We start from the raw sequence: 24,535 nt of genomic DNA, 5'->3' as shown, positions 1-24,535 counted from the left end.
ATATCTTAATTATTAACAAAAATAATTGAAACATCAACCCATTGTTAGCTTGTAATGTTGTACTTGAAATAAAGTTTGAAAATAGTAATAGAAAATGAATGGTAATATAAGATCCCTGTAGAGCTATATTTCTTTTTTTTTTTTTTTAAGATTTTACTTATTTATTCATGAGAGACAGACAGAGAGGCAGAGACACAGGCAGAGGGAGAAGCAGGCTCCATGCAGGGAACCCAACGTGGGACTCGATGGTGGGTCTCCAGGATCTGGCCCTGGGCTGAAGGTGGCGCTAAACCGCTGAGCCACCCAGGCTCCCTGTAGAGCTATCTTTCAAACTGCAATGAGGAAATAGTGAGTAGAGCTTACAATGTCTTATACCTTTCCAAGTCATATAAAAACATAATGAATCAAAGAAACCAAGAAAAAATAAGAAAGCCCAAGATAATACTTCATATTTAGAGTTGATACCACTATGTGTACAACACTTTATCATTTACCACAACCCTGAGTATTCGAATTATTATTGCTTCATCTTTTTTCTTTTGCTTCCTCCCCTACACTCCACTCTACCCTTCCTTCTCTCTAACCTCCAATTTCCAAATAATTTTCCAGAAGCCTGTTATTCATGTCTATAATGTCCCTGTGCTGTTTACAGTGCATGAAATACAAAAGGATGCTACTCCAGTGGGAACTCATCTGGAGAAATCTCTGAGGTGAAAGGGTAAATCCAGGTAGGATTTGATGCACAGAAGCTCCCATGTGCTGCCTTTGTTCTTCTGCTTGATCAGAAAGGATCAAGTGCAGTTAGTGTCTTCCTAGAAACAGTGTATTTTTATACAGTTTTTAAAACCATGACAACAAAACATTAGATGTATAAATTGTTAGGCTCAAGGATGAAGTTGAAGTATTTTCCAGAGTGTTTTACAACTCTGTTTTGCTTTCAGGTATTCCAAAGTTGATTACATCTGATATGGTTAAAGAAGGTGCTGCTGTAATCGATGTGGGTATCAACTATGTCCACGACCCAGTGACAGGAAAGACAAAACTGGTTGGAGATGTGGACTTTGAAGGTAATAAACTATATCTCTTTTGATGAGTGAAGAAGAAAGTGAAAGATTCTACTTTGCATGTTCTGATGGTAGAGAGAGAAACTTTGTATTTGATGCAGGCACTATTAAGTTATCAATCATTCTACCTCTTTCCTCTGAGGGAAAAGAGTTTAATCACTTACATATTTCCTGCCTCTCTTCTTCCCTCCCCCACTTCCTTCCTTTATTCCTTCCTTCCTTCTTTTTTCCTCTCACTTCTTGGGAGGAAAGTATAATTACACTATTAATATTTACTTTTAGGATTAAATTCCTGATAGTGCAGGTTTTTAGTGAAAGAATTCAGCTGACCTTCTCTACCAGGCGTTATTTTGATTTTTGAGTGTGTCTCTATACTTTACCATCCATGCTATGTATTCAGCCATTCACACTTAAAGCCGGAAGGCGGGGCTCCCTGCATGGAGCCTGCTTCTCCCTCTGCCTATGTCTCTGCCTCTCTCTCTATGTCTTTCATGAATAAATAAATAAATATTTGAAAAAATAATGCCAGAAGGCATCTTGGGATGTGTTTGCTAATCCTAGCAATATTTCAGATCTAGAGAGTTACCTTGTTAATTCAAGTCAACATTCTCACCTGTGTTTTAAAGATGTGGAAGAGGATCAGATACTTAGAGGCATTCAGGTTTTCAGTATAATGTATGAATCTTAGATGTCCAATGAGATATGAATTTAGTAAAGTAATTGGAGATATGTTCATATTAGAAATATCATCTAGGGCAGTTCCGGTGGTGCAGTGGTTTAGCGCCGCCTGCAGCCCGGGGTGTGATCTGGAGACCCGGGATCGAGTCCCACCTCAGGCTCCCTGCATAAAGCCTCCTTCTCCCTCTGCCTGTGTCTCTGCCTTTCTCTCTCTCTCTCTCTCTATATATATATATATATATGTGTGTATATATATATATATATACATATATATATATGAATAAATAAATAAATAAAATATTTTTTTAAAAAAGAAATATCATCTTTATTAGATTGATCTTCTGGCCAAACAAAGCAAGGCCATGTCAAGAACTTTTTTTTGGGGGGGGTGGGGGGGTGTTGAATCTGGACCATGTCAGGAACTTTATCAGTTATAGGTATGTCTTTATAGAAAAACTGAAAGGAATAATAGATGATGCCATTTTAAAAATAATTCCAAATTTTACATTTCCTCCTGGAATCTGATCATCAGCTGATGTTTTATCCAAGTCCTAGCATGGTATTGAATGAAACCAAACACGCAGGCATCCAAGTGTTCTAGGGTATTGGCCCTATGTTTGTGATATTCCAGGGAACATCGGGTAGGCAATCTGAGCCTGGTGCTGAAACAGAAAAGAAAAACCTGAGGACACATGTGTAGCAATACATTTTGGGGACAGAAGGGCAAATAAGAGCAAAGTACAAACAGCACACTGCTGCCCACCTAGGCTCTATTCATATGTTCCCTGCCAGTGATGGAGCTTCCAGTATAGCAGCTGTGGCTCTCTAAGCAACCATGGGTGTCTGTCTGCATATATGTGTGTGATAAACTCTTTAGGAAGTGACCTCATTTCTTTATTTCATTTGTCATGTTCAGTCAGTAATGTCAGATATCAATAATCTATCTGAATTTCTCAACCTGAAAGAGTAAGGATACATTTCATTTTAAAACCTGACCTTGGGATCCCTGAGTGGCTCAGTGGTTTAGAGCCTGCCTTCGGCCCAGGGCGTGATCCTGGAGTCCTGGGATCAAGTCCCATGTTGGGCTCCCTGCATGGAGCCTGCTTCTGACCTCTGCCTGTGTCTCTGCCTGCCTCTATCTCTCTGTCTCTCATGAATAAATAAATAAAATCTTAAAAAAAAAAAACCCTTCTCTCATATGATTGTTCATTGGTCTCAGACCGTTTCCATGCATTCTTATGTGTAGCTGAGAATGTATTTTGTTTATGGGGGTATTCTAAAAACATTTTTTTAAAAAGTGAGCATTTTGGGGTATGTGCCCATGCATAGTCAAACATAGATGATGTACTTCAGATGGTGTACCACTGTACTTGGTAGACTCTATTAGGTTGAATTGCAGTTATGTGTATCTAAACATACATTAATTTTTTTTCTAAAAAAGAGGAAGTGACAGAAAGGTATAAGATAAATGAAAGAGCATTGGACTGGGAGACAGAGAGGTATGTTTTAGACCTAGCATTGTAGCCCAGTAACTTTGCAGCTTTGCTTGGCCATCAGTGGTATTAGCAGTTAAATGGCAGCCGTCCTGGCAGTGGCTCTTCCCAGCCCGAACACTTGGTGCATCTTGGACATTTAGCTGATTGCAACCAGGTGACCATGTGAAAACGCAGAAACTTTTGGAAGGTCAGGTTTTTCTGATCCAGTAATAAGATATGCTCATCTGATTGATAATATTACTCCTGCTACCCCCTGGTTCGTAGTCCCAGGACCCTAGGGAAGACCCAGACCTGGTAAAGAAGGCCTTGTGAATGAGGCCATGACTCAGCCACCCAGAGGAGCAGGCAAATGATAGGTTTTGACATGTTGCTCTTCAGGTTGTTCGTCAGGACTTAACCTGAGGTAAGGGATGATCCCTTGGCTGAGAGGGAGGAACTTTAACTTGGGTTATGCTGCAGAACTTATAGGTAGCACTTAGCTGCCAATTGCCATAGGCAAAGTGTGGCTACTTTGTGAGTATCGGTGAGCATTTCACTCCAACATTTCAGCCAACAGAAACATGTGAATGCAGGTAAAATCAAGTGCTAAAATAAATTGTCCTTGCAGAAATGTTCAGCTGTCTAATAAAGGAAAACGGGATGGCCTTTGGCAGGAACGATTTTTTAAATAACAATTTCATTATTCACCCCCCTTGGGAAATAGCAAGAATATGTGAATAATTGCAAATTCAATGATTTGTTAAACCAGGAGGCATTTTATCTATTTTGTTTCTAAGAAAATGTGGATGCTTATTTGTAATCTTCTTTGTTATTAGATGTTTTGGTGTCAGTTTTGAATCAGGCTCCTCATTTATGGGTGATATTTTATATTAGACACAACATGAAGGTTGCCTCATCCCTTACTATAGTTCTTGACGAAAGGGGACACAAATCACTCTAAATATTTCTTTTTGATGTTAATGTCAGGGTTTTTAATTTAGATATAATTTGCTCTAGACCACATCTTCCTTCATGTACAAGGGTTTCTCATTCTTATTTTTTCACTGCTCCATTCTTTGCTTCCTTCTTGCTTTGTTCTCCTTCTCTGGAGCTCAAAATAAAATTGAATAGCCCTTCTTGAACTGGTGGACTGGTATGGGGGTCAGGACTCAAATGGCCTGGAGACAAATGATTGTCCCTCCCTTCACTGCTCCTCCAACAATTCCCTGCCACCTCAGTCATAAAATTGCCAATATTCTTAGAAAGGAAGCAAGCATATCTAGTAGAAAATTATATTGAGGGTGGGGAAGGTGGAAGAAGCTTTCTTACATGGGGATACCCTCTTCTCAGATCATTTGGAATTCTTCATTTTATAATAATAGCAGTGTTTGAGAGATGCTTACTGTCCTCAGACTTTTACCTGAATTATTCATTTAATCCTTATGATAGCCCTATATGGCATTATTATTATCCCTCATTTCACAGAGGCACACAGAACCTGGGCATCCTCCCTGAGATGACATGTGATGCGGCACGGTGGGTTCATAGCCAGGCACTTGGAATTTCTATCCTGCATTATCTTCACTATCCTGTATTTCACTGGATTAATACTTTCCTTTTGAGATGTGAAATTATTTCTTTTATGTTTCCCCCAGGATATGTATAATAGCAAGTTCTAAGAGTGCCTAGACAACAATATCAACATATGTCAGTCCTCTCTACATGGTCTGATATGCACAATTCCAGTTACTGTGATTTAGGTAAATAACACCAGTCCTGCAACAATGTGGCTCAAATTTCAGTGAGCCTGCTACATTAACCGTAGCTGCAGAGAGTGCAAACTTCTCTGCTAGCCCTTCAATCTACAGATCATTATGCAAATAACAAATGTGCACTGTGACCTGTGGCCAATGACATCACTTACTTCAAGTCTATTCATGGTCAGTCGTGGCACACCCGTTACTCAGTTCAAACAACAAAGTGTGTCATTCTATTGACTCCTTGTTTCTCACTAATAAACTACGTGACATGTTACAAAGATAGATCAAGAAAGAGGGAATTGCGAGCAAAGAAATGGAAAGCAAAGAAAAACCCTGACATTAACATATAATGCTGAAAATAGAATTTGAAATACCTGACAATGGGATGTCGAGAGTGCCCCCACTTGCCATTTGAGACTCTGGCTATGCAGCCAGAGGAACTTAGTGAAATCCAACATATCGATGCAAACGAGGAAGTGGTTGCTGCTAAAAGGAAGACAATATCCAAGAGGAAGTGACACTGGCATAAAACTTCATGTTTAAAAACCCTCTTTCATGGCATTGAAAGGGCAAATACAAAATGTTGGAAGCTGGTCCAAATTTGGAAAGGCATCCAAATTCACCAAGACGCAGGAAAGGTGCTCACCCAGTACTGTACCGTATGTGACCAGAAGAACACAAAACACTGTTCAAACTACTTTTGATAAGTTTCTGCAAATAAACAAAACCCTTTAATTCTCAGTGTTTCTAATGTTTTAAATATATTATGGCACTCTAAAGAAATGTTTTAGTACTATTTTCAATTCCTATACATTTATAAACCATAGAAAGAGGATTTTTAATGTTTTGACAAAAATTTCTAAAGGTCGAACAAACGTAATGTCCTCCATCGATCATTAAAATGGCTTTATACTGTTTCAGTTTGCACAGGGGTTTGTAAGGTCTTTTCTGCTACTGTGGAAAATGAGCACTGCCCATATTTAACTCCCTGTCCAGTGAAATTAGTTGGCAATGAGTCATTGAGTTCAAACTTCTATCCAATGCCACAATCACCTCTACTACATGATTATTCACTTGTGTTTGTGTCACACCTCTCCCAGGGAATCCACACTGGTGTTTTTCCTCAATATAGATCCAAGTCAGGCCCTCCCTACAACACCTTTCCTCTCTGGGTGTCTTGAGTTAATAGGGCCTTAAAGTTATTACTAAATTGAAATGCAATTTTGGTTTGAATTGATCCTTAATTATAGAATTCAAGATAGCTCATCATTGCTTCCAACCTCTGACAAATACTTCCCACTCCCCTTCAGTTACCTGAACCTACCTCTTCCCTCTAATTTAAGGCATTAAAAGCATCTGTGATAAAATTATTTTCTATGTCTGAGAATTGTTTCTCATTACTAACAATCACACAATAAATAATGTCTCTTGAAAAATTTAGATCTGCTCTACAGATTTAAAAAAATAAAAACAATGGGACTCATCTACTCTAACCTGGTCATCTTCTATTAGTAGCTTTGAAAGAAATTTCATGCATTTCTAACAAAGAAGAACATATCCTCATGAGGTCGAAACAAGAGATTATGTGGTATGAGTTGCAAATTGCTTCTTCTGACTGGAAAGCAGTCTGCAGTCCTGGACTAGCTCATAATTATACTGCTTTTATGACAGCAATTCTCTGAATGGATTTGGCGAGCTGAACAATCTAATTAATGACTTCCCGTGCTGTTAATTCAGCTAACCTCGTTTGCATTGGCCAATTCTCAGGCCTCATTTGCACCTCCTAGCTACCACACAGATGTTTCTATAATCTTTTGAAGCTTTTAATAGCTTTACTTCAGTTTTATGATGAGTTCTTCAGGGATTGCAGTGGAATGAAAGGAACTAGAATGTCTGCTCCTTTTCTCCTTCCATCTTTCCTCCCTGCCTTCTACTCCTGACCACACCTCTCCACTCATTGGTCTGTCCCAAGACAGGGAATTTAAAAAAAGGCTGGGAAGAACTGCTGAAAAGAAAGAGGCAGGAATAATGTGTAGGCTCTTTTCTCAAAGTCTGAATAGGTGAGGCTAATGTCTAAGAGTGTCTCTTTGCTGACTTAAAGTTATAGAAATACATAGAAATACAGAGATAAGTCTTAGGTACACTACAGTGTTGATGAAACAGATTTAAATTATAAAAATGGATAAGCCACATTATTTGGAAAAGAATGTCTACTCTAATGCAACCCATTATTTTTTAACTGTACTTGCTTCCAAACGGTTCATGTATGCATATTTTCCATATCTTGAGGAATATATGACTTAGGCCCGTAGATTTTTAGCAACTGTTTTCCATGCTGGAGCCCTGATTCATGGTTATGTTTAGTGAATTTTTCAGAGTTTGCCTCATTCTGTCTCTTTTATTAAGTGTTGTTTCTATTTTTCCCCCTCTAAATATTATACTAGAGTATAGGTTATGCTGCTGTAAGAAAGGGACACCAAAATACATGAACTCCAACAAGGGAGTTTAGCTGTCACCTACTGAAGTCTGGAGTTAGACAGCTCTTCTTCGTTCAGGGATACTGCTTTCATCCATCTTACAGTTGGTATTAGTTTGATAAAACTGCCATAACTAAGTACTAAACACTGTGTGGTTTAAACAACAGAAATTTATTTTTCACACATCTGGAGGCTAGAAGTCAGAGGTCAAAGTATCACCAGGGTTATTTCTTCTGCAGCCTCTCTCCTTGACTTGTAGATGGCCAGCTTCTCTCTGTCTTCACGTTAGCTTTCCTCCGTACCTGTCTATGTCCAATTTTCCTCTTCTTACAAGGACACTAGTCATATTGGATTAGGGTCCACCCTAATGGCATCATCTTAATTACCAATATAGTGACGTTCTGAGGTACTGATGGTTAGGACTTCAACATATGAATTTGGGGGAGACACACATCAGCCCATATCACTGTTTCACTTGAGTATTCTTATCCATACAGTTGAAGTTGGAAGCAGTTGCCTCCTCATCCATGTTTTCTTCCATTGAAAAGTGAAAGAGAGATGAGGACAAGTGGCTTCACTTTAAGAAAATTGAACTGGAGGATGTATGCATAACTTTTGCTAGCATCCTATTGACCTGAATATAGCCATATGGCTATTGTATATGGAAGTGAAAAGATGTGGAATCCATAGTCTCTAGATGGAAAGCCATGCCTGGATGAAGAATGATCCATTATGTACAGAAGAACTTGAAAACTAATCTCTTACTTGGAATAGAGAGAGAGATCTTCCTCTAACCTCCATATACTATTTAGTCTACCCTTAATTCATTCAGCTGTGATAGCCTCATCGTATAGTCTCACTGCTTGCTTTTTAGTAAGTTTCAAAGCCTGACCCATTTATTAACTCCTTCCTGTGTGATTGGTGGATGCCTAATGTCACTGAAGTCATATCATGACTCAGATCTTAATAATATTAACAGTGAACTCTGTAGATATACTTTAGATATGTAGATAGTACAATTTCACCAAAATGTCTTCAGTTCTAACTAAACTCATTTTTATTATTCAATCATTTGTAGAGACTAGACACTTTTTATTTTTTATTTTTTATTTTTTTGAGAGAGAGAGTGTCCGTGAGAGTGGTGTTGGGAACTGGGTAAGTAGAGGGAGAGAGAGAGAATCCCAAGCAGGCTCCATGCCTAGCATGGAGCCTGACATAAGGCTCAGTCTCATGACCCTGAGATCATGAACTAGGCTGAAATCAAGAGCTGATTAAGCATTCAAGAGTTGAATTGCTTAACCAACTGAGCCACCCAGGCATCTGAAGACTAGACACTTTTTGACAACTTCATGCAATGTTGAAAAGTATATCAAGTCCCTTTGTGGTTTCCATTTTTCATATCTCTTTACTGACCTTTTGATCTCTTGATCATTACTGATATTTTCAGTGTAGCCCTTCAAATTCACTAAGCCATACTTTTATTGAAATGCATCTCATACAGTATATTCAGGAGTTGGAAAAATACCAAGGGGAATAGATCTAGATCTCAGCCTTGTCTCAGCCACCATCTATAACTGGTCCTGAATAGGAAAGGCATGTAAGTTACCACCTATTGTGACCAGACAGGAAAGAGAAACCCACAAAGTGAAATGTGTCAAGAGAGCATGAGATCTGCTTAGGGTGAGCAGCTAGGACAGTTCCCAAGCTTTCTTCTACCTCTGCTGGTCTTACTGTGGCACACACTGACCACAGGTGACCTGCCTCTTGAGAAAGGGTTCCCAAAGTGTCTGAGGATAGATGATAGTAGGTGAGGCAAGGATCCCAGTTAGATAAAAAAAGGACAGAGGACAAGCCAGCCTTGACTGAATTGGCTAATTTGGCCAAGACGTGGGGTGGAGGCCTCAAGGTGGGAGTCTGCAGGGGACCTGAGGCCCCCAGCCTCAAGCAATGGAACTATTGCTGCTGCCATAAGGCCCTGCTAGAGACCAAAGGCCTGGGCCAGGCATACCCCAGAGAGACTCCAGTAATGAAGACATGGTACTTTTAGGCAGCTTTAGGTAAGTAAGCTCTGGTCAAACCTGCAGGAAGTAGGGACAAGCCTGTGAGAAAGGCCCCATCTGCCGATCATGGACTCAGGGCCCACACAGACTCTGCATGTCCCTGGCTCAAGTACTAAGGTTTTTGTGTGTATGCTCTGTAAGGCATTTTCCTGAAGATGAGTGATATTGAACTTCTTTTCATGTACTAGTTGACCATTTAGAAGTCTTCTTTGGAAAAATATCTATGTCTTCTGTCCATTTTTTAATTGGATTAGTTTTTGTTAATGAGTTGTTTTGCATTCTTTAGGTGTTTTTTTATAAAGTATTTTGGATAATAACCCCTTATGTGATATATTATTTGCAAATATTTTCTCCTATTCTGTAGGTTGCCTTTTCATTTTGTTGATCATTTCTTTTATTGTGCAGGAGCTTTTTTTGTTTGATGTAGTCCTGCTTGTTGATTTTTGCTCTTGTTTCCTTTGTTTTGGTGTCGTATTTATAAACTCATTTCCAAGACCAACGTCAAGGAACGTTCCCCCTATGTTCTCTTTTAGAAATTTTATGGTATCAGGTTTTATATTTAAGTCTTTAATGCATTTGGACTGGATTTTTGTAAGTAGTATAAGACAGGAGTCCAATTTCATTTTTCTACATGTAGTTTTCCTAGCACCATTTACTGAAGAGTGTACCCTTTCCCCTTCAAGTGTTCTTGGCTTCTCTGTCAAACAACAGTTGACGTTACATGCAGTGGCTTATTTCTGGGCTTTCTACTTTGTTCCATTGTTCTATGTGTCTGTTTTTATGCCAGTACCATAATGTCTTTAGTATTATTTAGCTTTATAGTATAGTTTGAAATCAGGAAATGTCTATTCAGGGCCTTAGTGGTTTCATACCATTATTTTTTTTTCCTATTTTTCCTATTTCTGTGAAAAACACTATTGGAATTTTGGTAGGAATTGCATGGATCTATAGATGGCTTTGGGTAATATGGATACATTAACACTATTAGTTCTTCCAGTCCATGAACATGGGATATCTTTCCACTTTTGTGAGTGACCTCTTCCATTTTCTTCATCAAAGTTGTGTAGTTTCCATTATACAGATCCTTCATTTCCTTAGTTAAACTTATTCCTAAGTATCCTGTAGTTTTTGAATGGGATAGTTTTCTTTATTTCTTTTTCATTTATTTCATTGTTAGTAAATACAAACAAAACTGATTTTTGTGTATTGATTTTATGATCCGGTGATCCCACTTCTGGGTGTGTATCCAAAGGAAATGAGAAAAGTTTATCAAAAAAGATATCTGTGTAACCATATTTATTGCAGCGTTATTCACAATACCCAAGATATGGAAACAACAGTGTCAAGTCAATGGATGAAGGGGTAAAAAAGATGTGGTATATTCAGTTGAACATTTTCAGCCATTACATAGAAGGAAATCCTGCCATTTGTGACAACATGGGTGGACCTGGAGGGCATTATGCTTAATGAGATAAGTCAGACAAAGACAAATGCTGTATGATATTACTTACATGTGGAATCTGAAAAAGCTGAACTTGTAGAAGCAAAGTAGAATGGTAGTTACCAGGGGCCCAGTGGGGAGTGGGGGACTGGGAAGATGTTGTTAAAGAGTGCAAACTTGCAACTAGAAAGTGAATAAATTCTGGAGCTCTAATCCACAGCATAGTGATTATAGTCAACAATACCATATTATATATTTCAAAATTGCCAAAAAACTAGATCTTAAATGTGTTTTCCCACAAAAAAAGAAATTATAATTCTGTGGTGTGATAGAGGTGTTAAATAAAGCTAAGATGGTAATCATAATATATATATATGTATATATATATATGTTTCAGTTCATCAGGTTATACATTTTTAACTTAAACAGTGTTTTATATAAATTATATTTCAATTAATTTTTTTAAAAATGCAGTGCGAGGGATCTTAATTAGGTTCAGACCAAGACACCGTGTATACTGGGGTGTGGGTAGGGCGTTTTCTTCCTAGTGTTAATTGTTTGCTCTCGGCTCCTCAATGCCCTGCTTGCTCTTTGGAGCCTCCTTTGGGGTCCTGTATATACGTTTCTGTGAATAGGCTGGGAGAGCAATGGGCCAAGTGCCCTCCTGAAGCTAGGTTACCTCACCCTCTAGTCTGCAGAGGGATGACACAGGACCAACACAATTCTCTAAGGAGAACAAGTTTCATGAGAGTCTGAGCTTAAACTTAAAGAAGAATGTGTGGATGGGGAGAGGATGGTCCCAGGGAGGGAGAGAAAGGGGACCCCTAGGCCAATTGCCCAAGACAGTTAGGGAGAAGAGAAGGCCCAGAGCCTAGGCTAATTCATCCATCTGTCTTACAACCTGCTCTTTTCTTTACTACACCAAGAATGATATACACCAGTCTTGCAGGGCTCACAACAGCTGAGCACATTTCCTGCCAGTGATTTTCTTTCTGGCCCATCATTCCTAGTACTGTATAGTCCAAGGGGCTTCTCTGGCCCCTCACCACAGCCTTTTGCAAACAGAAATAAGGAGCACAGTGGGAAGGGATGGAGCCTCCCTTGGCCCTCTCAGGAATACCTAGAAGGCAGAGTGAGGCTGAGGCTGGGATGCAGGTGGGTTTGAAGTGAAGCTGTGTGTCAGGTGTTGTGATAGACACTTGAGATGTGACAGTGATCTAAGTAGGCCAAGTTCTAACCTATAAGAACTCACATCTGGTTGGAGAAGACAGGTAATAAATCCATACATACCCAGTATCCAATATACTGGGCAGTGTTTATGTTACAAAATGAAAACAAGATAAGGAAGGCTAGAGAATTATAGAGCAAGGTTGCTTAAAAGGGGTGGTCAGGGAAGGCACACTGCCAACCAGAACAAAGTGAGGGAGAGGGCCATGTGGATATATGGGAGAGGAATATTCCACACACAGGGAGCATCAGGTGTGAAGGCCTTGAGGATCAGCATGCCTAATGACTGTCATGAGCTCCATCAGGCCATTGTAACTGGCTCAGAGCAAATAAGGGGAAGAGTTTGGGGAATAAAGTCAAAGAGGTAGCAGCAGGGTGGCATATCATGTAGGGCTGTGGAAAGAAATGTGGATTTTACTTTTAGTGCAATAGAAAGCTAGTTGAGGATTTGGGGCAGAGAAATGACAGTTGACTTGCATCTTAACAGAATCACTGTGACTACTGATGGCAAACAGACCCTGGAGAGGTTAGGATATAAATAGGGTACCTGTTAGGAGGCTATTATAATTATCCAAGTAAGAAATTATCCAAGATGGGATGTAGGCCAACATGGTAATGGGTGAAGGTGTTAACAGGTGGTTAGATGGGAGATATAATTTAAAGGAAGAGTTGGAATGATTGGCTGAATGATTAGATATACAAGAAAGAGAAGAATCAATTATGGCTCTATAAGAGTTTTCAAATAAGCAAGAGTAAAGGTGCCAGTTCTAGATTCTTTTGAGATGAGTCTGAAAAGATGAATTTTACCAAGTGTGTGTATATAGGGTAGAGAGTGCACGGGGTGGTGGTGGGGGGATCTTTCCAAGTGAGAAATAGAAAATCAAAGGCAAAGAAGAAAAATTGCAAAAGGTCTTTTGTACCCAATAGTAGTCTCACCATTGTTGAACAAGGGAAATATGACATTGAAACAATCCTGAATATTGTGCCCCGAGTAGCTACAGGCTTACTTTGTATTCTTCAGAGTATCTCTACTTGACATGAAATCCCTCCTAGAACAAAAAAAAAAAAAAAAAGGCTCTATAATTTAGGACTTTACTGATCAGAATTATTTCTCAAAATTCTAACCCAGTAGTCAAAATATGAGGACAAACGAGGTCTAGAATTATTACAGAAGCACACTACCATTTTCTAAAAAACTACTAGATGTGGAATAAAACCCCTGGAGTGCTTTTGAAGCAGCTTTTAATCTGTATTTTCTCTTCCTTTACTATAGTCGCTTCCAGATGTCTTGTGTATGCACAGTATTTCACCTTTGAAAGCTGAGCTACCTTTTCGCTCCATGCTCTGTATATATTATGTCCTATCTTTCTTAAAAGAGTATGATTTGGAGTCAGGCTTACTTATGTTTGAATCCTAGTTCTGTTGCATAAAACAATTATGATCTTAGGCAAATCCCTTCACCTCTCTCTGAGACTTGATTTTATCATCTGAAAAGCAGATGATAATGGCTATCTTATAAAGTTGTTATGAAGATTAAATGAAATAATCACCTCACATGAGCTGAGCACAGTGCCTAGCAGAAGACAGTATCTGTGTGTGTGTGTGTGTGTGTGTGTGTGTGTGTGCACATGATTCACCTTCCTCTTCTTTCTCACTTCAGTACTAGTCCAGAAAGATGTAACTTTGCATTGCTGTTATGACCCTGTCCCTCAGGGGCTTTTCTGGCCTCAGCTCTCTTCTGGCCAAGTCTGTTCTTCAGTCGAAAATCATATGAACCAACTTTAAAGCACTCATGTTTATCTCTATCTTCTCCAAACTCCTATAGCAGGTCTCGTCTGCCTTGTTCATTTTGTTCTTTTTTTAATGAATTTATTTTTTAAAAGATTTTGTTTATTCATGAGAGACACACAGAGAGAGGCAGAGACATAGGCAGAGGGAGAAGCAGGCTTTCCATGGGGAGTCTCATGCGGGAATCGATCCCAGGACCCAGGATCACAACCTAAGTCAAAGGCAGACACTCAACCACTGAGCCACCCAGGTACCCCTGTTCATTTTGTTCTTAATCCTGTACAACCTTGCACTTTTACTTAGTTGTTATCTATTGAATTGTATGTCTCTGTAAGATAAACTTCTTGTCCTACACTTCTTTTGTCTCCATCCCACAGCAGGTCTCAGCCTTCTTAGTCATACCATTGCTCAGGTGCATGATCATCCTCTGTACTTACAAATCTCTAATGTTGCTCTTACATTACAGAGGTAATTCCTCAAAGTTGCCTTAATGGGAACACAAGCTGCCACTCAGGGTAGCATCAAACATATTATTAACCCACAACAATCCAGGTCCAGTAATAATATATCCATTGAATCATTCGTTGATTTACTCAACATATATTTCTCCTTCAGCATACCTTGAAGGTATCAGGGACATAGTCATGTGCAGGATAAAGTTCCTGCTTTCATGGAATTTATATTCTCCAGATTAATTGTTAAAGTAAGCTGCTGCCGCTTTTTTTTTCAATGTTTCAAGCTTTTATTTAAATTCTAGTCAGTTAACATATAGTGTAATACTAGTTTTGGAAGTAGAATTTAGTGACTCATCACTTATATGTAACACCCAGTGCTCATCACAAGTGCCCTCCTTAATGCCCATCACCCATTTAGCCCATCCCTCCACCCACTTCCCTTCCAGCAAATCCTCAGATTGTTCTCTGTAGTTAAGAGTCTGTTTATGGTTTGCCTTCCTTTCTTTTTTCTTCTTTTCTCTGTGTTCATCTGTTTGATTTAAAGTAAGCTTCTTTTGGAAGTGATTTTGGCACTAGTTACTCATAAGTATGTGTTATACAAGATGGGAAAGCAAGATAATATTGCCAGTTTTTTTTTTTAATTTTTATTTATTTATGATAGAGAGAGAAAGAGAGAGAGGCAGAGACATAGGCAGAGGGAGAAGCAGGCTCCATGCACCGGGAGCCCGACGTGGGACTCGATCCTGGGTCTCCAGGATCGCGCCCTGGGCCAAAGCTGCTGCACCACCCAGGGATCCCATATTGCCAGTTTCTAAGGAAAGAGTACTATCTTTGAAGTAGATCACTTATACGTAACTATTATCTATGATATTGTAAAACAAACAAACAAAACAAAGTTAAAGTGACTTCCCACCAACTCAGTTTTCAGTGTAATCATTTAATTTGATGATATGTGTCTTAGTTCAGGCTGCTATAACAAATTACCACAAACTGGGTAATTTAAACAATAAGCATTTATTTCTTATAGTTTTGGATGCTGGAAGTCCAAGATCACAGTGCCACCATAATTAGATTCTATTCTCACATCAGGCTCCCCACAGGGAACCTGCTTCTCCCTTTGCCTCTGTCCCTGTCTCTTTCTCTCTGTGTCTCTCATGAATAAATAAATAAAATCTTTTTTAAAAAGTTGATGGAAATTTGCAAAAACCTCTGTTAGAGAGACTGTTACAAACACCATGGTCATAGTGCCTATACAGGTCAGTTCAGAAAACAAGTAGTAATGGTCACTATGAGATCCTTATTAGTGAGCCAGCTACCGCCACTGTGGCTCACAGCACACTTACATTTTACAGTGTAGCATAATGAGCTCATTATGAAGTCTAGGTCTTTGAAATCAGGTCAGCTTTAAAGATTTTATTTTCAGAGGAATATATTTGACATTGAGCAATCTACCTTCATAGAGAAGTTAAAAGTTGAAGCACAAAAAGGACATCCACAAGAACAAGAGAAGTGCTGGTACATCTACAAGTCTTTCTTCTCTTATACCTAATGATGAGATTTTGTTGTTTTTTTTTTCGTTTGTTTGTTTTTGGGTTTTTTTGTAGTTGTTTCTCAGGGCTCCATATTAAAGTACAAATATCTATGGAAGGAGATTTTATCTTTTAGTATCTTGGGTTGATTATGGCAGATTCCTGACATCGAGGCCTTGCCAAGAGACTTGGAGGACACTTTAAACAGCCTACAGATTTCTCACTATATGATAGGAATGTTCAGTAGCTTGAGGAAAAAGGATTGGGGAGAATGACAGGAGTAAATGATAATTATGTTTCTCCTAAAGAAATAATGAAAGGGAGATATTGTTAGTCTTTTGGGTAGAGTACTAGAAATACACATGGCAGTAATCCTTACTCCTGCCTACCAAAGTGGAAACTGCCCCTGATAGCTGACACCATCCATAGTCAGAAAGGAGGTTCCATGGATAAGCCATAGACAGAGTTTACAGAAAGGAATTTCAGATTTTCATTTGGTTATTGGTTTGCTGTTTGGCTCGACTGAATGCCTTCCAAAGAGTGTGAGTGGTGTTTTTTGGTATTCATATCTATGAGGCAGGTACCTGGACATATGGAGAGATGGGATTTAATGTAAAGAAAAAGTGAAGGCGGGACCTCTGGGTGGCTCAGTGGTTGAGCATCTGCCTTCAGCTCAGTGCGTGATCCTGGAGTCCCGGGGTTGAGTCCCATGTCAGGCTCCCTGATGGAGCCTGCTCCTCCCTCTGCCTGTGTCTCTGCCTCTCTCTCTGTCTCTCATGAATAAATAAATAAAATCTTTTTTAAAAAAAATAAAGAAAAAGCAAAGGCTTAGCCACCCTACTCATACAGATAGTATGGTAAATAGGTGAGGGGTGCATTGGTAAGTGCAACTTACAATGCTAATGAAGCCAAAACAATCTGTCTAGACATGTGGATCAGTCTCATACTCAAACTCTGTAATCCTGCCTGTTCCATTGCTGCTCCAAAGGTGCTGTGCTAATAAATGTCCTAATATATGTAGAAATCTTGTAGAAACCCCAGAATCAGGCAACCAGATAAATGCAAAAGGAAGCATTAGTGAATTGCCTTTGGGATATCTGAGTCCTTGTTGCCCTGCAAGTGTCCAGTGGTGAGCCATTCACTTGTCAAGGAGCCCTTTCCTCTCTCTAGCTCATCATGCTCTTAAGTGTCATTTTTATATCAACCATTTGAGAAAGTGAAGTGTTTTCCATATTACCTCCTGAGTCATACTATTTCTCCAGTCCTATGCCAGTCAGGTTTTTCTGGTTGTTATTCACATACTTCATTTTCCTGAAGCTTGTCTCCCCCTTCATTATAGTAGATGTGTTTGAGAGGTCATGCCTAAATGGCCTACATTTAGAAGCATGGGAAAATTCTCCAAGCACTTAATTTAGACAATTACACAGGTATACTAGAATATAGAAGGTTGAAATTCATATGAGAAAAACAAGAAATTTTCATCTGCTGTCTTGCCACACATAAGGAATCATTCCTTTTCCTTTTGGGGAAGGAAGTTGGTTTTAAAAATCAGTTGTTGCAAATCTGACATGGATCATGGAGTACTTCCTTAAAAGTGATGGAGAACTGGACAAAATACAAAGATAAATAAACCAATATTACAGCAACCTGAGATGTGAGGTCCTCATCCTCCACCCAAAAATGCATTTATAAAGCACAAATATATTCTTTAACTTTGCCAGAATATGCAACTTCCAAGCCATACTAGCAAAACCAGTTGTTTAGATACATCTGGAAATTCCATTATTTGGAACCTTTGGAGTACATTATATACTGAAGCAGAAATTCACTATTTGCCAAAGAATTGTGGAGTGTCTAACAAAGTGTCTTAGGCAAGAATTTGAATTATGAAGTCCAGGCCCTAGGAACCTGGGAGCATAAAGTTTCCAGAGAAAATAATGACACAGAACATACCAGCCAGAGACACCCAGTCATGAGACATGGATTGCTGGTGCCAAAGATTAATAATGGTCACATACACTTCCTTTCATTCTTACTTGACTTGTTAAAGGGCATTTTGATGTCTCTTATGTTGCTATTAGTATCCTTCATGAGTAATCTTTCCACACCTTGTGATCACGTGTCACTCCTGGATTTTTTTGAGACATAGACACTGGACATGTAGTCTCTTCCATCATCCCTGTCATCATCTCAAATTTTAAGTATAAAATAACCTAATGACTTCTGCTCCATACTTCTTGTTCTAATCTTGACCTTGATACATAGTTGTCTTCAGTGGAAAAGATGTCAGGCCACACCCATCTAAATTCTTTACTTTAGAAATCTGAATCTAGTAACCAGAAGAGTGTAGTCAGTCATCCACTGAGTGGAGAAAAAGGAGCATGACAGATTAGATTTCAGACTTCAGGCAAAGAAAGGGTTTCTTGGAAATAGTTGAATAATGTTCCAGGACCTGAAACTTTGTGAAAATGCAATGTGAATTTCTCTGTCATTTTCTGAAATTATCATGTAGTATACATTTTTCACACCCAATTTCTCGCTTTGCAAAACTGGCTATTCCAACCTATAAAAATAACCAAGTTTATTCACAAAAGACTTGAAAGTTTATTCGCTGGGACACAATAATTACAGCTGCCATCACCCCATCTAAATGTCCTGCCCCCTCACCTGGGGGTCATGCAGCCCATGGCTACATCCCCCACTACATCTCACTCTACTCTGTTTTCTCATGCACTTTGGTCATAATGAACTACTGTCAGCTCCTCTGTTGCATCAAATTCATTGTCAGATCAAACCTCCTTTTGCTTTTACTATTTCCTTATGTCTTCACTGTAGTCTCTCCTTTTTCTTATGCCTCTGGCATCCATCAGATCTTGAAGCTTTTCTGTCTACAGATCTTTCTTTGATGCTCATATCTGATTTGTGTTTCCTCCTTGAGCTACTCACTGGAGAACTAGAATTTATTACCATCTTAGCACATCTTACTTTATGTTCTTACTTTTATTATCTCCCTTTCCTCTGTGTCAGATGATGAACTCATTTCATTAGAGAAATACACCAACACAAAGCAGACAGCTTCCCCACTTGATCTTATCTTGCTCAGGATAGATTTTTTTTCCTCTAAATTTAAAATTACTTCTGGGCTCTGCATGAGCAGGAATCTTCTCCTTCATACCTACATGTTGGCAACCCTGGCCTTATTGCAGCGTTTCTAAGGGTTCATGCTCCTTTCCACCTGAAGGAAGCTTCTTTCCACCTTCACCACAGACATTGTTCCACCTACCAACAGTGTCTATGCCCCACCCCTTCATTTCACATGGAAAAGTTTGATTTATCCTTCATGTTTCTGGGCTTGGCATAGATAAACCCCATATGTGTATGCAGTGCTCAGTTAGAGCCTCCTCACAGTCACATGGGTAGCACATTTCCTAACCAGAGTTCAATTATTTTGGGGGTAATTTTATATATATATTTTTTTCTCATTAAACTTTTATTTTAATGGGTCTTAAAATTCTGTGACAGATTTTTGGTCAAGTTGTTTCCATTAGGGAAGACTGGGTGGGTGGCTCAATGGTTGAGCATCCGCCTTCAGCTCAAGTCATGATCCCGGAGTCATGGGATCGAGTCCCAAATCGGGCTCTTTTCGTAGAGCCTGCTTCTCCCTCTACCTGTGTCTCTGCCTCTCTTTGTCTGTAATGAACAAATAAGTAAAATCGTTTTTAAAAAGTTGTTTCCAATAAAAAGTACTGATTTTAAAACTAATAACTTAAAACTGCCACACACGCACACACACACACACACACACACACACAAAAAAAACCCAAATGGTCCACAAAACAGTCTCCTTTCCTTCTGAAGGTTTTACGATGCGTTGTCATCATTAACCAGACTTTTACTATTCAACTTCAATGGCCCATTGACACAGTCCTGAGACTGTTCTTCCACCACTGATTGAGACTGGGGTGGCAGGTGTCGGGGATGATATTCATTCCGCCTTCGGAGCTTTCTGGGCAGACCCGGTGACTTGGCCAGCCCCAGCTGCCTTCTTGTCCACTGCTTTGATGACATCCGCGCAACCGTCTGTCTCATGTCGCGAACAGCAAAACAGCCCAGAGGAGGACGGTCAGAGAAGCTCTGGACACACGTAGGTTTGCCAGGAACCATATCAACAATAGCAGCAGCCCCAGATTTCAGGACTTGGGACCATCTTCCAGCTTTTTTCCAGAATGATGATCTGTCTTCTCCTTCAGCTCAGCAAACCTGCCGGCGCTGGGAGCTGCGTGACCATCCAGCACAGGTGCGTGTCCAGCGCCGACCTGGCCCGGGTGGCTCAGGATAATCCCCTGAGCCGGGAAGCCGCTGCTTCCATGGGTGGGTCATTGCTGCTGTCACCAGCCACGTTGCCACAACGAACATCTCTGACAGATGCGCTCTTGACCTTGAAGCCCACGTTGTCCCCAGGAAGAGCCTCACTTCATGGTGCATTTCCGCAGACTTTCCTTCAGTTGTAACATTGACCGGAGCAAAGGTGACCCCCGTGCCAGGTTAAGAGCACCAGGCCCGCTCGGCCCGGGGCCAGCACCGACACCCCCGATGCTGTAGACGTGCTGGAGAGGCAGGTGCGAGGCCTGTCGGGCGGACGAGTCGGCGGCAGGACGCAAGCCCGGGCTCCAGCAGTGTGGCCCGCGGGCTCCCGTCTTTACGGGGGACTTTCCGTCCCTGGAACCGAGGCCTGTGAGCGCTTGGCTCCAGCACGTGGTCCCCATTCCAGCCAGAAGCTGGCACCAGTGCTCCTGTGTCGGGTTGTAGCCAGTTTTCAGAATGTAGGTGCTGACTTCCTTAACGATTTCCTCGGATCTCTCCTGGCTGTAGGGTGGCTCCATGGAATCCTTCTGTTAACACCAACAATTAGTTGTTTTACACCCGGTGTGGAAGCCAGAAGGGCACGCTCACGGGTCTGCCCATCCTTGGAGACACCTGCTTCAAATTCACCAACACCAGCAGTGACGGTCAGGCCGGCACAGTCAGCCTGAGATGTGCCTGGAATCATGTTTTTGATAAAGTCTCTGTGTCCTGGGGCATCAGTGATGGTCACATAATACTGCTGGTCTCGAATTTCCACAGGGAGATATTGATGGTGATACCACGTTCACGTTCAGCTTTCAGTTTATCCAAGGCCCAGGCACACTTGAAGGAGCCTTTTCCCATCTCAGCAGCCTCCTTCTCAAATTTTCCGATAGTTCTTTTGTCGATCCCACCACATTTGTCGATCAGATGGCCAGTAGTGGTAGACTTGCCCGAATCTATGTGTCCAATGACGACGATGTTGATGTGAGTCTTTTCCTGTCCCATTTTTGGTTTAGGTTTAGCGGTGGTTTTCACTATGGGTGTGAAACAATGGGTGGCAAACCTATTGCAGAAAAAAAAAGGGGGTAATTATATTTTTAATATCTGTCTCCTAGCTACACTATAAGTTCCAAGGGACAGTGGCTCTGGCTGTCTTTCTCAAGAAATATTTGTGGTGAATCTATCTGGGCCAAACTGGAGCCAGTGTGGGAACTGTGAATAAGTTAGGAAAATGTGCAAGGGTTGGGAAATAATGCCAGACCCGGATGTAGGGCTAGATCCTAAAAGACCTTAATTGCCACGACAAACGGTTTATACTTTATCCTGAAGACAATAAAGATTCATCAAATGTTCCAAAGCTGAAATGATCAATGAAATAATCTGTGTTTCAAAGAATGAGTCTGGCAGCAGGTTAGAGGATTTTTGTCTCTAAACCAAAAGACTATTTTAGTAGATTATAAAAAAAAATGACTACGTATTTCTCCTGTCCCCATATGGACATCCCTTTGGCAATGTGGCTTTATCATTCTTCTTATCCCATGGTTTTAAATATGAGTTTAGCCATGTGACTTGCTTTGACCCATGGGGCATTAGCAGCTGTGATTCAAGCATTTGCACCTAGGGGTTTGCCTGGGGCCTGAAAGGGAAACCAGAAGTCCCTAGTGAAGTAGCTTCATGAAGCAGTGAGCTTCAGCCATGTTTTAAACTTCCTCTTTGCTACTGTTAACACGTATAACACTGGCCCCCTCACACCACCACTAAGAGAAATCTCTCTCCCTTCAGCAAATGATTCTCAGAAGTGTGCTCTAGAATCTTGAGGTGGGAGGGAGCCATAAGTAGCAAGACTACATTTGTCAGGAGATTACAGCATTCATTATAACTGCAAATTGAAAGCCACTCTACTAAGTTTATGGGTCAGTGAATGAACAGTTAATTCAGCCTGGAGAGTTAATGAGCACAAGGAAGTGACATTTAGCTAGATCTGCAAAGGAAGAATAAATATTCATCAGGTAGAAAAGTAGAGGCAGGGTACGTCAAACAAAGAGAGTAGCATGTACAGAGGCAAGTGTTGCATCCCGAAGGACTGATTTTAAATGGTCATCTTTTCCCCTTCTATACAACTGAACATCCTCTCTGATATTCTAGATCATGCTAGCAGAACCCTATCACCCTCAAGGAAGCCTATAGAATTTACTTCTGTGGTGTCTATAAAGTTTATAGAAAGGCCAATGAAATAAATTGCCGTGGTAATTATTGTCTTTCCTCAAAATAGTCTTTATTTTCAGAAACCTGTTTTAAACACGACCAAGTCATTTTCCTCTGACTCTCATTCCCCAGAGTAAGCTCCATGCAAGTAACAATAGGATCTAATGATTGTTTTGTGTTCACTGTCAAATGGTTTCAGTAACTCTAGAATCATGTTAACTTCATGAAACTGAATCTAATCCTGATAGCGCAGTATCTGTTCATGAGCCTCTCATGAAAATCCTGATATTGATCAAGATCTAAGGCATGTTCCCCTGCTTCTTGAAAGTTCATGTTGCCACTTTGCTGTTACAAAAAAAAAAAAAAAAAAAAAAAAAACAGAGCAAAACTACATTAGTATCTGTTTTCACTAAGTGAAAGAAATCTGAGGTTTTTAGCTTTTCTGAAAAAAGCAAACAACAACAACAACAACAACAACAAAGAATAGGTGCAAAGCCAAAAGCATTCAGTATTTGCTTCACAGTGAGCATCTGACGTACAGTGTGCACAGAGGCAGTGCACACCCCCAGCAGGGAGAGGGGCCCCACAAGGCTCCTTCCCTGGGAACTACACTTCAGCATGTCAGTATCCAGCAGCCAGAGCTGTGAACTGTGTCTGTGAGCACTTATGCTTCTCCCCATTTATTTTGCACATCTGTTAGCAAGGTATGTCCTAAGATGTCAGAAAAGCCAAAAAGGTTATTTTTTAGGACTAAGAATGCTCAAAAATTTTCCCCTATAAATTAATGGTATATGCTTCTTCTGTTACTCCATCATGGCGTAAGAAAGGTTTTTTTGGATTGCTGGGAGGATCCTGTACCTGGTTTTCATACATACAGAATTTTTGGCATTTTCCTTAACATACACATATACTCTCTTACACCTAAACACAGAATAAATAAGTCTCTGAAGGAGATTGTTGCCTTAAAGTGCTTCTGTGATTCTTTTCAATATAGCATATAGAACACTTTTCCTCACACGTAATAGGATCAGTCTTTAAAAGCATCATCTTCTACAAGCAGGTGCAAACCTTTGTCTGCCCTTAGGGAAAGACCAGCCAAGGAGAGCTGTTTCTGGTGATGTAATGCTTGTTAACTTACGCTCTTGCAGACATGATTGGGGAAGATGCTTTTCAGAGCATCAGACATATTGAATTTAACTCTTTCTCACAAGACTAATTTAAGCTCACAAGCCACTTCTGATGCTTCATAAATATGTCACGTAGGACAACCCTGAGATAGTTATGCAAAATCATCAGTCTAGAGAATTTCTTTTAAGAATTGGCATCTTTACCCACTGGCATTTGCCAATGATAATTCCCTACCTTTCTTGAGAAATCAGTACCTCCATATCCTGGTTCTTCTGTAAATAGATGATACATTAACCCTAGCCAGCAGCAAATAAACTTCTATTTCTTTCTCAGATATAGATTCTCATGAAACTCAAAAGGGATGGAGACCTTGTATGGCTTGTTTTCCATCAAACTCATCACAGTTGACCTCTCGTGACTATGTACAGACTTAATTTTCATATTCATCCACTTTCTTTCAAAAATTAAAAAAAAGAACAATATTTGATAGCCAGGGGTATTCATAGTGATATAATCTTCTGCCTAGTGAGTAGTGTTCAGGGCTCTGTTGGTGCCACTGAGCGCTTGTCAATGTCCAGAGAAGCCCTCGCCCAGGGCAGGTAAAGGCCCACTACCCATCACACAGTGTGTTTCTATGAAGTGATAGGTAAGGCAAGGTAAATGTGTGTTACCTTCTACAAGTTGAATGTGCAAAAAAGCAGACATAAGCTACAGATTCAGGCAGATGTTATTTTGTGCAACAGCTCATCCTCATTCCTCTGTCCTTCCACCCCAAACCTCACTTTTTTGAGCAAAAAAATGCAACATAAGCACATTGTGAAAAACATAATTTGGAAGAGGAGTGTCATGGTACCTGAGCAGACCAGTGGTTTATCTGATCTGACACCCAGGAAGAAAGCAA

At 40.2% G+C, this 24,535-nt stretch overlaps 1 protein-coding gene across 13 annotated transcripts in view; it reads left to right on the top strand.

Annotated features, from left to right (window-relative positions):
- MTHFD2L (methylenetetrahydrofolate dehydrogenase (NADP+ dependent) 2 like) overlaps window positions 1-24,535 on the top strand; it is a 130,719-nt gene that overhangs the window by 101,483 nt on the left and 4,701 nt on the right. For 7 of the 13 annotated variants that reach the window (XR_011999861.1, XR_011999864.1, XM_072748773.1 and 4 more), the window contains one exon: window positions 942-1,067. Coding sequence is in view for 8 of the 13 variants with exons in the window: in XM_072748773.1 (XP_072604874.1) it covers window positions 942-1,067 (126 nt within the window). In the remaining 5 variants the exon portion in view is untranslated. Of the gene's footprint in view, window positions 1-150; window positions 410-652; window positions 729-941; window positions 1,068-19,812; window positions 21,286-24,535 lie in introns of those variants that run through there. The other 6 variants (XR_011999863.1, XM_072748776.1, XM_072748775.1 and 3 more) reach the window with 6 other exon arrangements.

This window comes from Vulpes vulpes, chromosome 2 (assembly GCF_048418805.1).
Source record: "Vulpes vulpes isolate BD-2025 chromosome 2, VulVul3, whole genome shotgun sequence".
NCBI lineage: Eukaryota > Metazoa > Chordata > Mammalia > Carnivora > Canidae > Vulpes > Vulpes vulpes.
This window is presented reverse-complemented; position numbering and strand designations above follow the sequence as displayed.